Genomic DNA, 14,897 nt, shown 5'->3' with positions numbered 1-14,897 from the left:
TGCAAAGGACTCAGCCCGGCTTGGGGCCAGCTGTTCTCCAGCTGTGCTAAGTCCCGGAAGTCAGTATTAGGAAACTCTCCATTGCTGCCCATCTAAGCCACATGATGATGTAATATTGAAACTGAGCCCCCCATCATCATCTCCAAAATGTAGCTCACAGGATTTGCCTTGATTTTTGGGAGGGGGGTGAAATTGTGTAAAACCTATAAAATCTTGCACATTGTAAACGATTAAGTGTTGGTTTCCTCTTCTTCCTTCTTGCTTTTTTCCTCCATCATCCCAAGCTCTCCCTGCCTCCATCCTTGCAGCTGGCTGAGCTTCTCCTGGCCCCATGTAGCCCCACGCTTGGGCCTCCCTCAAGGGCCTGGTAACGGCAGACGGGCCGTTTCTGAAGAACCAGCGGCAGAACCTCTAGACGTTTGTTGGCAGGAGATTGTTTTGCTCTGCTTCATCCAAACAAGTAAAAGGAAGCGGTTTCTGCAGGCATGCTGGGGAGGAGAAGGGCATCTTCCTTGGCTGAGCTCTGTGGGAGATGGGCTGCAGGCCCCTACCACCACTCCACAGTGGCTAACCACGTGAGCCACGAAGGGGGAGCGTCTGTGAACACGCAGGGAGGCTCCCGGCCCTGCAGCAGACAGAGGCTGCCACCCAGTGTGCCAGCTAGACAGCTCGTCCTCTGGACACCCTGGGACACCACCCTCTGTGGGGTGACAGCACTCTGTGGGAGGCCAGACGCAGCAACGAGAAGACCTCGTGAGACGACATGGTCAGCAGATGCCCACAGGTAGGGACAAGAACAGGAAAACAACCACAGAACACGAGGCCCTTAATGTGTCCCAGTGAGCTATTGGCAGGAGTCATGGAAATAACAGATGCGAATTGGATAGTAGGGGCAGGAGCCAGGAAACTTGGAAGAGTCCTGCTGGGGTGATCGTGTTTGTTCACACACGCCGGTGAGTCCTGGAAAAACCCAAGTAACCCACGCTTTCTCTGTCCAGCCAGCGGACACTTTTGCAGTGCCTGCTTGGTGGTGAGGCCCTGGGCAGGTGCCGGGGATATTCCTGTCCCTGGAGGGTCTGACACTAGATATACGGTCCAACCCTCTCCATAAAGCCCCTACACATCCCCCTAGCACAGGAAATCTTTGAGATATCAAATTTAACTCTAGTGCCTAAATTATTTTTGGTGCCCGCTCCTGGTGTCCACTGCCGTCCTCAGTCAGTTCTTGGCCAAGTGGTATTTGATGACGTAGGGCCTGTTCCCTGCAGGTAGCGCCTCGAAGCATGAGGCCGTCTGATGCTGATTACTGCCCATCCCCCTGCTTTTGTGGGGGGGGCGTGAAAAAAATTCCATTTCAGAAGGTTTGACCAATGGAATGAACATAAAGTAGATGAAGACATCAAGAAAACACCTTGTTTCTTTTGTTTGTTTAGTTTGGACTCAGAATTAAGCAGAATTCTCAGTTCAAGACACACACTCTTCATTGGTCCGTGAGTGACCTGTGTCTTCATCTGTTTGATAATAAAGAGTAATAATCCACGACTCAACAGGAGATCTAGACCTTGATGTAACTGATGTCTTTCTAACCCATCCCAGGCCTGGTACCCCACCAGTCACCTGTTGTTCTCATTATCCTGAAACTTGGGTTGCTCCTTCTCTTGCTTTCTTAAAACACAGACAATTATAAACTTTTAAAAGCATATAAGTGCTCTTCAAATATAGATACATACATATCCAAATATAGTTAAAATATAGTTTTATCATATGTGTGCCTTAAATATAAATATATATAAAGACACATATGTACGCAGAGAGAGAGATTTTGGTTTTAGCTGTTTTTCACTTTCACTAAAAAGGGATCATGGTACCCATGTTTCTGGGACTTATTATTTACTCAATAATATATTTCTGAGGCTCATCCATTTTGCTGTGTGCAGCTATGTTTTATTCCTTTTCACCGCTGTAGAAGATTCCACAGGGTGATTACACTCAGCTTATGGACACATTCTCTTGTCCAGTGCGTATTTGGTTATTTCTATACTATTGTTTTTTTCCCTCTGTATTATGGAAATTTCTAGGCATAGGAAGAGAGAGGATTGTATAAGGAGCCACCATGCCCCCATCACCGGTGTTAACAATTGTCAACATATGGCCAATCAATCGCCATATTCACCCACACTCCCCCCCACACCAGTACTGGAACACTCTGATGCAAATCTCAACTATCATCTGTAACTATTTCTCGAAGTCTGTTAGAAATACAGCAACTCTTCTTTCAAAATGTAACACAATCCCAGTATCACACTTACACCTTGCTATTATCATCAGTCTGGTGTCCAAAATTCCCTGGTTGTCTCTGTTCTTTCTAAGAGCAAGTTCCCCCCAACACCCCACCCCCAAGCACTGTGGATGGAGGAAGTGCATAGACCGCACAGTCAAGGTGAGTCTCCACACTTGTTGGCAGCTCTCCTCTGGCTGCAGTCGGCTTCTTTTCCGGGTCATGGCTGAAGCTACCAGAGCCTGAGTGGAGGGGAGCTCCGGGCAACCCTGGGGGAGGGGTCCCAGGAAGGAAGAGGACAAGAGTTGTATGGTGCCCCAGACGGAGGATCCAGAACGAGCAGAAGCACCCAGAGCTGCCCTTTGCTTCCGTCTCAAGCCTTGTGTCCACCTCGTTCAAGGTCAAAGCTCCAAATTCGAGACCAAGAGTCCTCTGCCTGCTCCTTCTCATTTCCTTCCCTTCCTTCCATGCTTACAAGATGGGCAAGGAAGGAGAGAGAAGAGAACAGCAAGGAAACGCAAAAGTAAGGCTCAAAAACTGCCTGTAAACATCCCTGGTCTAAACCAGTGGTCAGCGAATTTTCTCCGGACAGCGCCAGAGAGCAAACAGTTCAGACTTTGTTGGCATGATCACCCCACCTTCAAAGAGCAAAAGCAGCCCCAGGCAATCCATAAACAAAACGACCGTGTGCTCACAAAACTTAATTTACAGAAACAAAGGGCAGGCTGCATTTGGCCAGAGGCTGCAGTGTGTCCACCTTTGTGTCTAAACAGTACAACTAGTTTTGCTCCTGTCTATTCCTCCTACGTTTTTGATGATTAAATATAACACTCTGGGATAACTCCTGTTCTTAGCCCCATTTTCAGATCAGAAGACTGACATACGGCACAGCTAAAGGGGTAGACCGTGAATTGAACCCAAGAAGTCTGTCTTCAAAACCCTTGAGTTTTTTCCCTTTTTCTAGCTGCGAACGAATTTTAATATGGTCTTAACCATATAAATTGCATACACGACATATAATTTTTTCTTAATGTTACAAATATTTCAGTCTTGCATTCTTGCTCTTTAGAGCTCACAATTGACATATAATTGTTCGTCATCAGGGTAGTAAGTTTCAATGAAACATTTTATACATCTGTTTATCTTCTGTTGCTGAATTCGTCTAAGATTAATTCCCAGGAGCAGCATTCGCAGGCATCTCTAGGTCTTAGTAGTGGTGTGCTGGGGAGCGGGGCACTGGCTTGTGGCATTTGCCAGTTTTTATGGTGTCAGTAACTCCCACGATGGTGGATTTTAGGCTTCCAACACGACATCACTGAGCAGAGCTGGGAAGAGATGCCACACTTGGCCCTTGCAAAGAACAAGCTGTACCCAGCAACCCCTGGCTTGATACAAATTGCCTTTCTACTTCCCAGGACAAAGTTATAAATGGAATTATAGGATGTGGGAGTTATTATCTGGAAATGACCTCGATGTTGCCTTTTTAAAACTGGATAGTGTGTGAGTGCCTGGGTATCTCAGTATTGTTTTAATTTATATCTCTGTTACTGAAACGGGTCATTTTTCCATGGTCCCCTTATGTGTTTCTTCCACACATTCCCTGTTCATGCTTCCCCCATCCACGAGGGTTAGGATGCCTTTCCTTAAACCCTCTATGCTGTCATTATTAATTCCTTGAGCTCGCCTGACATAATTTCCTTTATGTTCTGCTTTTATTCTTTTGTTATGCAGGAATTGCATCATAATCAATCCTTTTATTCTTTTATTGGTGAACACAAGAAACTCTATCCTATTTTCACCTATTCCACAAACACGTATTAAATGTTCAGTGGCAGGCATGATTTCAGATATCAGGGATACAGCCATGACCAAAATAACATCTTTGTCCTCATGCCATTCCCATGAGGAAAACTGAAAATAAACAAGTACATATGTAATGGAAGGTCTGGTGGTGATAAGATCTATAAGGACACAAAGCAGAGGGAGAAACAGAGAGGGATGGAAAGAGGTACCATTCAGAAGTGTGCCTCTGGGAAGGTCACTTGAACAAAGACTTGAACTCAAGTGAAGGAGTAACTCATGCTAGTTTTTCTGCAATCTGATTTCTTAAAACTGAATTTACTAAGTTAACTGGGATTTTGGGGGGTGGAGGGGAATGAGAATATGATATAAAAGAGGTTCTGATTATTTTTTTCCAACATGTATGCAGTTATCTCAATACTTTTCCATCCTCCTCATTTTCAGAAGCTTTGAGATAAAACTGAGTCTATTTCTCAGTTCACTAAAATGTGCTAACGTAATTTTCTCACAGTCTATTTTAATTGCTAATCTTTGGCTCATCCTTTTGGGAAAAATCCACCAATTTTTGCTGATGCTCCTTCTTTAGCATTTCTAAATCCCTCTTTCCAGTCTCAAAACAAAATTCCATCTTCCCAAAAAGGCAACCTACGTCTTATCTTTGTTATCTGTTAACACCCTCCACGGAGCATAGCCAACATAGATTTTTAATACATTTTCGTTAAAAGACAAATGAATGAACTACAAAATTCATTTAGATGTTTTCGATTCCACCTCACTCTTGTAAATAGGTCACAAGTGTCCAAGAGCTACTCTCCCACCCACAGGTACGCTTGCTCCTGTCAGTTTCAGAATAAACATCACATTCATACTTCTGTCCTTTACCATAAACACAGCAGCTCGTTAAACCAACTGAGGAAGAGCAGAATCCTCGCAAAGGCCAAGTCACTTCCATAAAAAAGGATATCGTTTGTCTCTGAATTGTTTTATTGTCTTTATTTTACTTGGGTGAGATGAAAATCTTAATGGCCAGTCTTTAACGTGGTCAAACCGTATGCTTTTCCAGTTCTGTGTTTACACCGTCTGTGCATCCATATTCCCACCAAAACCAAGCAGACCAGGGAGAGGGGGGCCAGCATGGTCCCCCAGGAGAATGTGGTAGCTGTGGGAAGAACAGAGTCACATCATGGATGGAAGGAACATTCTCTCACTGCCAAGCAGGACAGTGCAGTGCATGTTTATAGAGAAGAGTGGAGCTGGAGTTCATTTTTTCCTAGGAATTGTGCACTGGCTTTTCTCAAAGCATGCCCCGCACAGCAGATCAAGGATATATGAGAAGGACATCTGTGGCATTAGGGAAATGAACAAGGTAGAACAAAAATTGATCAGAGAGTGATCAGAGAAAAGAGCACAGAGTGGGGCGAGGTGGCAGGGTCTCTGTTCCACCTGTTGAATAATGTGCAATAAGGGATTATCCGTTCAGGTCTCAACCAGACAACTGGGACGTGGCCAAGGTCCAGCGTGGCCTCTTCCAATGAGTGAGCATGTCAGGGGGATGATAGAAACTAACAAACACAGGGAGAGAAAACCAACTTTGAATGTAGGAGCTTTAGGTGTCAAGATGATTGCTTAGACCCAGCTATTTTATATTCTACTCCTTGGCATCTATGCATCATGAAATTATGGAGAGTACAAATCAAGACGTAACAAGCAAACACGAGAACATGAGTGCTCCTGGACTCACTGATGACGAGGCCAGAGTTCCACATTTTAAAGCTACTGTTTATCATCATCTATCTGGGTCTCTGGGAACCAACACAATTTCAGACTGTCTCTCTAGATGATTCTTCCACCTTAACATCCCACAAGGCTTGGAAATGCGTCAAGCTTTAATTTGCTGAGCAGCCATCGGGACACACCTCTCCATGCTGGGGACAGGCTGTTAGCTGTGCCCTCGGCCATGAGTCACGGCCAACCCCACAAAGGAGGGAGAAGGCTCACATTATCAAAATGTTTAAAGGTTCCCAGCTTCAGGTCCAGACAAACCACAGGTTCCTTTGGGTCACAATCTGAACCCCAGAAGTGGACTCTGCTTTCTGGGGGACGTTTCCTTTCCAAGTCTGGACAACTACTGACTCTTTCATGGAAACAATCTAAAGCATCAGCCTTTGCATATATGTCCTAGGACAGCGGTCCTCACACGTGAATAGGAAAGGAGCCTGCTACCTTGCCCTCTTTGGCCTTACCCTGGGAGAATTGGGGTAGATCTGGGCTGAGGCCAAGGCTCTGTGTTTTCAGCTAGTGGCCCAAGTGGGCAGTGCTGGTGGTGCTCAGACCACAACTGGAGAAAAGCTGTATGCGTCATGCACTGTCCTGAGGCTTAACCAAATCCTCAGCTTTTCAATTACAAGTACGTCTGCAGCTGCCTTCCCAGCAAGGGAGAGAGAAAGTGGAGCAATTCGTTGGCTTGCTACAGATTGCCCAGAAGGCATAAGGAGACCGCTGCTGGAGATCACTTTGGCTTCTGCCTTGTCCCCTCTGACTGTCAGCGGTCTCAGCAGTACCTATGTTTCCCTTCCCCACTTAAACGCTGGGAGGAAATCAATTTGGTCCAAATGAGAGCACGGGTTTCTCTTTTCTTCTTACTGTAAATGGGCACTGGGTTGATCTGACTACAGTCTTGTGCTTTATCTCCTGGGAACCAATGTCTTCAACCTGAAAGCTGCTCCGAGCCCTGGGGATCTCCCAGCCCCCAGCTCTTGGAGAAGGGAGTTCCTCAATCTCGGGATAAAGACCATCGCACACTCCTCCAGGTGTCACCAGAAACCAGCTAGTCCTGCTGATCCAGGGGCAGAACCACAGAAGGGCACGGGGTTTTGTGTATGCGTGTGTGTGTGTGTGTGTTTTAAGTTTATCACAGAACCACCTTATCTTTTTTCCTGAAGTCAGCTTGCTATTTAAATTTTTTCCTTGAACATAATTTCCCAAAGCCAGCTTCCACCCGACAAAAAACAAATCATAAAAACTGAGAGATCCGCTCTGGGTGGTCCACTAACAGGAAATGGGGGGACTTCCTAAGCAATCAGCTGGAGAACTAGCAGTTTTGTCAAGCGACCACAGACCCCTGCCGTGCTGCTTTCCCCTCAAACGTCCCCCCAAATACATACCTTCTTTGACTGTGGTGCGCAGCGTCTGAAAACTCAGTCTGTTGCGGACAAGGCATTTAAAATCCGTGTTCAAATCCTCTCTTATGACCGGATCAAAAATCAGGGGCACTTCAATGTAGTTCTCATTGTTCTCCGAGTATTCCCTGAGTGAGAAAACATCTACTTAAATGTGCTGTAACCAGTGCAAGCCCATCTTTACAAGGGAGATGTCCAAACATTCTCAATGAAAAGGACCCGCTGTGCTTAAATTGGTCTCAGGATTCATAAAGACAGGAGCACCTGCCTTGATTTTGGTTGCCTATCTGGGAGAATTTCTAAACCTGTGCCTGAAGGTGGGAGTGACACCGAAGATGTTGGTCCTTGTAACAGGACACTTGTCACAAGAAGAACTTAACAGGAGCCAGTTTCATTTGGATGTTGGGAAAATTCATTTTTCAGGCCATTGACGAACAAAGAGGCGGTAGTGGGAAAGAAATATCTGCCTTGGAGAAACTTGACTGTAAGGCCAAAAAATCATTTGCATACTGAAGAGGAGGGATCTTCCAGGAATCCTGGCCTCCACTGTGTTTCTTCCTCTCATCTCCATTGCCAACTGTAATTCTGGGAACTCAAGCTCAGAGCAGAGGGCCACAGACAGGCCAGGCCAGGGAATGGTTCTAGCCAGCATCACTGCCATTTGTAATGTGATCATAATCTGAAGATTCTTCACTGCTACCTCAGAGCATGAATAAAAACATCACTGATGTGCATCTGCTAGGCCTTTTTTTTTTTTTTTTTTAATCCTTGGGAAAAAAGGCTCCTTTAAGTGAGCGGATAGTATGAGTAAGCTAACATGGGGCATGTGAGTGATGCCAAGCTTTTCCCAACAGGGACTTTGGAAGCAAGCAGTTGTGCTAACCACATATAATTTTGATCCACCACACTGCATCTAGAAAGACCTTTTTTGATAGGTCAAGTGGAAGTAGAGCCTAATTCATCATAGTGGAACTTGAATTTTAAAATTCCTTGACAATTTGGAACATCGAACAGTCTCCCTTCCTCAAACACAGATTTACAAGGTCTGACTGTCCTACTTTTGGGGTGAGGAAACATTTTCACAAAGATGAATGCTTATGAGAACAGAATTCTTCCTTTTTTTTAATATTAACCTTCCTTGACGCCCATAGCCACCCTCGGATACTATGGCTAACTCTCAGACTCTTTTGAAGGGTTTGTGAAAACATTTGACACTCAGGTTGCAGGGTGCGGCATGGAAATGTATGAACTCCAAAGCATTTTTTTGGGAAACCGTAAAAATCAAGAAACAAATGTTTCATGAAACAGATAAAAAAATGCAACGTCAATGCCAAGCAGTCGACTGCAGCCCAGCTCCTATAAGAAGTTTGATTCTTAAGAACAACTGGTGATACTTAGAAAAATTCGATTTTTAAAATTCTAAAGATCTGCGGTGCCTGGGTGGCTCAGTTAGTTAAGTGTCCAACTCCTGATTTCAGCTTGGGTTATGACCTCAGGGTCATGGGATTGAGCCCTGTGTTGGGCTTCCGCTCAGCCTAGAGCCTGCTGGAGATTCTCTCTCCTTCTTTCTCCACCTCTCTCCCAGCTCATGCTCTCTCTCTCTAAAATGAGTAAATAAATCTCTAAAAAAAAAATAAAATTCTAAAAATCCAACAGTTTACAATCAAAAAGATTATTTAACAGAGATGTGTGTCCTGGTCTGGTCTGGTGCGACATTGTCTGGTGCGACATTGTCTCTAGAAGGAAGAGCAAAGCCCTCGGAAATCCCATAAGATGCTTCTCAGCTGACAACGACCTTCACCCACTTACTGGCGCTGCCCTTCAGCCACACGGCCTCCCTGGTAGGCATTCTCTATTCTGGTATTGTTGGCCATCCACCAGAGCATGGTGGTCGACTGTGTCCCGGCTCCCAGAAACACCTTACACGGGATTCTCAGTCTTGAACCTGTGCACAGCAAGACACCATGTCAGAGCCCCAACAGAGAACAGGAGTCACGCCAGCCGCCGTGGCCACCAGCAAATCTGAGTGGTGGGCCCTGCCCCCCCTTTTCAAATACCCCTAACCAGCCAATTCTTTCCTTAGAAGGAAACTCGGTTCCCTCAAATGATTCCGTTCACACAGAACACCAGTATCTATCAAGTGTCTCCAGTTCCCTCAACTGGTCTTCATGAGAGATGAAAACCCTGAGGGCACATGGCTTCCCCAAGGCCACTCAGCTCCTACAGGGCCTTCTGAATTCATGGATGCCTTCTCCCACACTTTCTTCTAGGTACCTCAAAAAGTCAGATGAATGTCTCAATTCTTTCTCTCTGCCCATTGCTGGTCTCAGCCCTCATGTTTCTCCCAGGAACCCCCATGGGTGATATGCCTCCTCCTGGTGGGTTTTTTAACCCCCTTCAGGCTCTTCTCACTCCTTCACCACCTCTTACAACCTTAAGATTTCTTAGTCAAAAGCAACCCATTAAATCTGGCCTCACGTAATTCTGCCATGCATGTGAGTGCATTCAAAGCAACAGGGTGGGGAACTCAGCTCCACTTGGCTGGGGAACCTAGGAGCCAGGGTGCTGGAATCCCAGTCGGCACTGACCCGTGTGCCCACTTCCCCAGGTTTCCGGGTGGTTATTCCAAGGGCCGAGGCAGCCTGTGTTGGCAGCAATCCCAGCGTCTGTACCAAAGTCCCCCTTCTCTATGACCACCAACTAAAATTTAAAATATAAGCCCAATACCAAACAGAAGAGAGACCTGGATGGATGGATGGATGGATGGATGGATGGATGGATGGATAGGGAGGGAGGGAGAATAAGGCCTACAAAACCATTATAGGGAAACGAACACCAAAATGGTACAGGCTTCCTGGATACATAGACCTGTTGGAAGCCCAGCCTGACATGAGTGTGGCTTTTGACCTTCAATGAGTGCACAGAGATGCCCTGAGCAGCTTTTCTTCCTATGGAAGGGCCCCTATGGGGTCGGTGTTGGCAATGACTGGCGTCCCGTGAGACACAGTGACAGTCAACAGGGAAGTGGGCACTGGCCAGGACAGCCTGAGCCACAACCACAATGGGGTGAAAACTGGAAAACCCTGTCAGTCACTCTCATCATCCACCTTGACCAGCTGAGCAGCTCTTTTGACCACAAGAGACTGTCTCTGTGGGGCCAGCAGTGACGGGGTCAGCCTCACGTTACAAATGGACTCTTAGGGAAGTGCTGCACGTTAGCCAAATTTTGGAGAGACTTATTTAAAACATACTGCAAGTGCTGGCCCCAGGAGGGGATCCTGCTGTTAATCCTCTCATACAGTTGACAACTACCACCAGAACGTTGGGATTTTCACATTTAGATCTTTGCTAGTCGGGTGTTCCTGTGACAAAGTATATCTATTTTCACACAGTGCCATTTCTAACATCTGACAGAAAGAAAGATGTCATTTTTGCCTCTCACGCAGGGGCTCCTATGTCCTACCCAGGCACACTGCAAACCAAAGGGGCAGGGGACCTCAGGCTTTGGGACTGATGGCACCCCCGTGGGTGACACAGTCCTCATAGGCCTTACCCAGTGAAGCTAATATGGTCTGGTGGGGGGAGATAATCACAGGAATTGTCTCCTCTTCTTTTTCTGAGAAAGATATGAGGAAAAGAGCTTCGATTAGGGAAGCCATCATTTCAAGCTGAGATTCAAATTCCATTGTTTAGCTAATTAACAAAGTTATCCCCTACAGTATGGCCAGCCATTGTAAGATTCGACCTTTGTCTGGCAAAGGAAACAGGCTCTCCACAAAATTGAGCATCTTTGGCCAATGCCTTTCCCAGAAGAGATATTCCTGGAAAAGGCCACAATTAAATACACATTCCACTAACAGATGTTCTTTGCTTTGTGATAAATAATTAACCATTCCCCTCCCCGGCTTCCTGAATGAATTCTTAATAAAAATCTTCATAATGCCTACAAGATAGGCTTTACCACAACGTCTATTTGCCCTAAAATCTCCCCCCTCCTCTCCATGTGCTTCCCCACATGCTTGCCTCAGAATACTGTAGAGTCACTTCGAAAATGTAAACAGAGACACAGGAATTTGGGAACCACCTGTTTCTACTGCTAATCTCACACTGAATGATAAGGAGCATAACCCAGCATTGGCTACTATGTCTTGTTAATAGAGGACATTTAAACTGCTTTGGGAGGCAGACAGAGGGGGACCTCTGAATAGAAACGCAGCTCCCCAAGAGGTACGTCTCCCAACTTGAAGAAAGTAGGCACCTGACTTGGAGTAAAAAGCATGGCTGGGGGGTGGGTAAAGGGCTGCCCATCTCCGTAACTGCTCACTCTACCCTTCCATCTTCCCTGCAGAGCATTTTGAAATCCTAACATGAGTAAACCTTAGGCATCCTCACGGCATAAGGAGCACATGGCTTCTGGGCCAAGTTCAGGAGCTTCCCCACAGTCGCCCCCCACCCCCCGCAAAACACACATAGTCACATGCTTGTTGCACAGAGGCTGGGACAACAGAGAGGCAAGGAAAAAAAAAAAAAAAGCCGGTGCGGGGGAGTTAAATACCTCTGTGCTTCTCAAACCTAAGGGTGCATCAGCATCCGGTGGGGGTGGAGTGGGGGGAGTGTTAAACACAGATTGCTATGCTTCCCCCCACCCCATCATGCCCCGGTTTCTAACCTAGTAGGTCTGGGATGGAGATAGATTCTGCAAGTCTAGTGAAGACCCAAGTGCTAGACACCCTTTGAGAAGCCCTGAGAAATAGTGTGCTTACAAGTTTGGGTAATATGTGGGCTGGCCGCCCCCTAGTGTTCTTATGGAGTATCACATGAGCAGGATAATTCTGAGCCCTTTGAAAGTCACGGGAAGTCTTTACGATTTGCCCTTCCAGGGAACAAGTTGTTGATAGGAATGAATCCTCACAGGACTATGTAATCTAGAGATTTCAGTGCATGGGAGATATCCCATGGGAGTTCTCCCTGTGATAAAACTGAATATCTGGATTTTCTCTGGAAGGGACAAAAAGTTAAACTTCTCCCTTCATAGACCAATTATTTAACCTTAATATATTTCCAAACCCATCTGAAATGTCCTAAAAGACTCCCAATTGTGTATTCAGTATATAAAATAAATAAAAGCAGCATACTCTCTAGGGCAGAGTCCAAGACTCAAGCCCTTTTATGTTCCTTGTACCAAGCTTGATGTCCAGCATGTAGGCAGTAAATGTTAAACAATTTTAAATACTCATCAACACTGTTCACAACATTCTTTTCAAGTAGAACTCATTTAAAGCAATGAGAGCCCTCCCTATCTGAAACTCTGGTTTCAAGGGTCATGTGCCTTGGGGAAGCCCAAGAAAGAGGAATTTCCACTGGATATGCCAATGCAAAGCCCTCTAACTAAAAAATCCAATAAAATCTTAATATCCTAGAATTATAAATAAAGTTCTGGCAACCACGTTCTGATGGCTGTCTCTGGTGGTGCAAGCCTTCCAAAGGGACCTTCCCAGTGAACCCTTGTATGGCCCCCTCTGCTGGTGTGTTTTAGCCACACCTGGAACCCTACCAAGCACTCAGCAATCCGCCTTTCCTCATAAAAACACCCTGCTCTCTATCTTTCAAAGCTCCACACACGTGTCTTATGAGCCTGATGCTTTCGGCGAGTTGATAGGTATCCTTTCACACTGAGGACATTCAAGGAATTCCACATGAACCCTCATTAGTTCTTTGCATGCTTGTTATTGACAGGGTGGGGAGGTCCCTCAGTGGCAAATACTCACTGTTGACACGGAGTTCAATATTCCTAGTCACGTTGTACAGCATGCCTTTGTGGGTAAACGTTATGGCACAGCTGTAATAGCCCGCATCCTCCACAGACACATTATAGATGAGTAAGCGAGAGGTTCCCTTCACACTTAGAAACTTCTTGTTGTCTTGATCCAGGAGGACAGAATCCTTAAGAGAAAATACTTTTCAGAGTTATGCTATGTACTAATTTGTATTTCAAAAGCTATATATGAGTAGCACTCATATTATCAATCAATGTTGAATACCCAATCCAAGAACTGCCCTGGTATTTACTTGGCAAATGGACTTTGGACATACCACTACCTGTACTTTTTAACAAAGGGAATTTGTTAACAGATAAAACGAAATTGTGGGATGTGTTTAACCTCAATGTTTATTGCACATTCGTGTGAGCACAAAGGGAAAAAAAGAAACTATCTCTTATTTGATAAAGTAGGTCATTACCACCTTGGGAAACACGGATGTTGTCAGGGTGACTGTAATATTCAGGATAAATATTCAGGGTGAAAGTAATATTCAGGAAAAATAAAGAAATGATGTTAGAGTAATGACTTTAAAAATCATTTCAATTTTACAGGTCAGTAAAGATGGAGAAAAATTTGTAAGGAAAAACTAAGTATGAGGAACGAGGGCACACTTTCCATATGGACAAAAAGGTCCTGAGGATTCAGCACTACAGAACCCTCAAGATCAAGGCCTCCAATAACAGAAAACGTTGAATGGGATTCGAGAAAACATCCCAATGAGCACAAAGTGTTCTCAGGAACCTATCTTTCAAAACCATGATGACTGAAAGCTTGCGACAGTCCAACATAACCTTGAGTCATCTCAGAATCTTGCTCTGAATGGGAGCACAGACATAACTGGAATAGTTCGTCAGCTAGTGGCTCATCAAGTCCTATTCTACAACATGTTTAATTAAAAAGAGAGATCTTATTGTTCCTAACATGAGTCCCCAGAGGTGAAAAAAGCCAAATGGGGCTCAGTCCCCCAATTCTTCCAAGGCCACCAAACCCCCAAGGCTCCCCTGCATGGCAGTGGTGTGTGGAGCCTGGCCTCCCATGCTGGAGTGCTGGCTTCACCATCTACCAGCTGGGTGACCTTGGGCAAGTGCCCTTACATTTCTGTCTCTCTGTTTCCTAATATGTAAAATGGAGATATTAGCAATCCCCACTTTGTTAGTTTATGTGCCAGGGAAGCTAGAACAGAATTATACACAGTACCTGCTCAGTAATGATTAGCATTGGTATCCTGTATGTATCTTGTAGCTATATCACCAGTCAACTGGTTGAGCTTTTCTTGATTAAAAGGTTAATTTCTATCAAATATTAAGCAAGTAACTGTAGTTTTCAGTATCAGTCTATAGTCTATCTAGATCAGAGGTCAGCAAATTTTTCTGTAAAGGACCAGACAGTAAATATTTCAGGCCTACAGTCTATATGCCCTCTGTCCTCTGCTAAATTTGAAGAGCTACTCAACTTGGCCCTTGCAGTATGAGACCACAAACAGCATGGCCACCTCCCAGTAAAACTGTATTTATGGACACTGAAATTTGAATTTTATATCTTTTTCACATATCATGAAATACTAGTCTTCTTTTAATTTTTTTTAAGATTTTCTTTATTTATTTGAAAGAGAGAAAGAGAGCACAGTAGGGCAAGTGGCAGACAGAGGGAGAAAGAAAAGCAGGCTTTCTGCTGAGCAGGGAGCCTGAAGTGGGGCTCGATCCCAGGACCCTGTGGGGATCGATCCCAGGACCTGGGATAATGACCTAAGCCTAAGGCAGACATTTAACTAACTGAACCACCGAGGCATTCCTAACTTTTTTTTAAACATTTCTTTAT

At 45.1% G+C, this 14,897-nt stretch overlaps 1 protein-coding gene across 2 annotated transcripts in view; it reads right to left on the bottom strand.

Moving 5' to 3' along the window:
• Window positions 1-5,026: 5,026 nt before the first annotated feature.
• Window positions 5,027-14,897, bottom strand: part of IL1R2 (interleukin 1 receptor type 2) — a 33,082-nt gene continuing 23,211 nt past the window's right edge. For both annotated transcript variants that reach the window (XM_047746873.1, XM_047746871.1), the window contains exons 5-9: window positions 13,026-13,200; window positions 10,811-10,873; window positions 9,067-9,202; window positions 7,243-7,385; window positions 5,027-5,237 (exon numbers count right to left, since the gene is read on the bottom strand). In XM_047746873.1, coding sequence (XP_047602829.1) covers window positions 5,098-5,237; window positions 7,243-7,385; window positions 9,067-9,202; window positions 10,811-10,873; window positions 13,026-13,200 — 657 coding nt within the window. In that variant the 3' untranslated portion in view covers window positions 5,027-5,097. The remainder of the gene's footprint in view (window positions 5,238-7,242; window positions 7,386-9,066; window positions 9,203-10,810; window positions 10,874-13,025; window positions 13,201-14,897) is intronic.

The sequence above is a fragment of the Lutra lutra genome, chromosome 9 (genome assembly GCF_902655055.1).
Source record: "Lutra lutra chromosome 9, mLutLut1.2, whole genome shotgun sequence".
Classification (NCBI taxonomy): Eukaryota; Metazoa; Chordata; class Mammalia; order Carnivora; family Mustelidae; genus Lutra; species Lutra lutra.
Note: the sequence above shows the minus strand (reverse complement) of the source record. Positions and strands in the feature narration are given on the sequence as shown.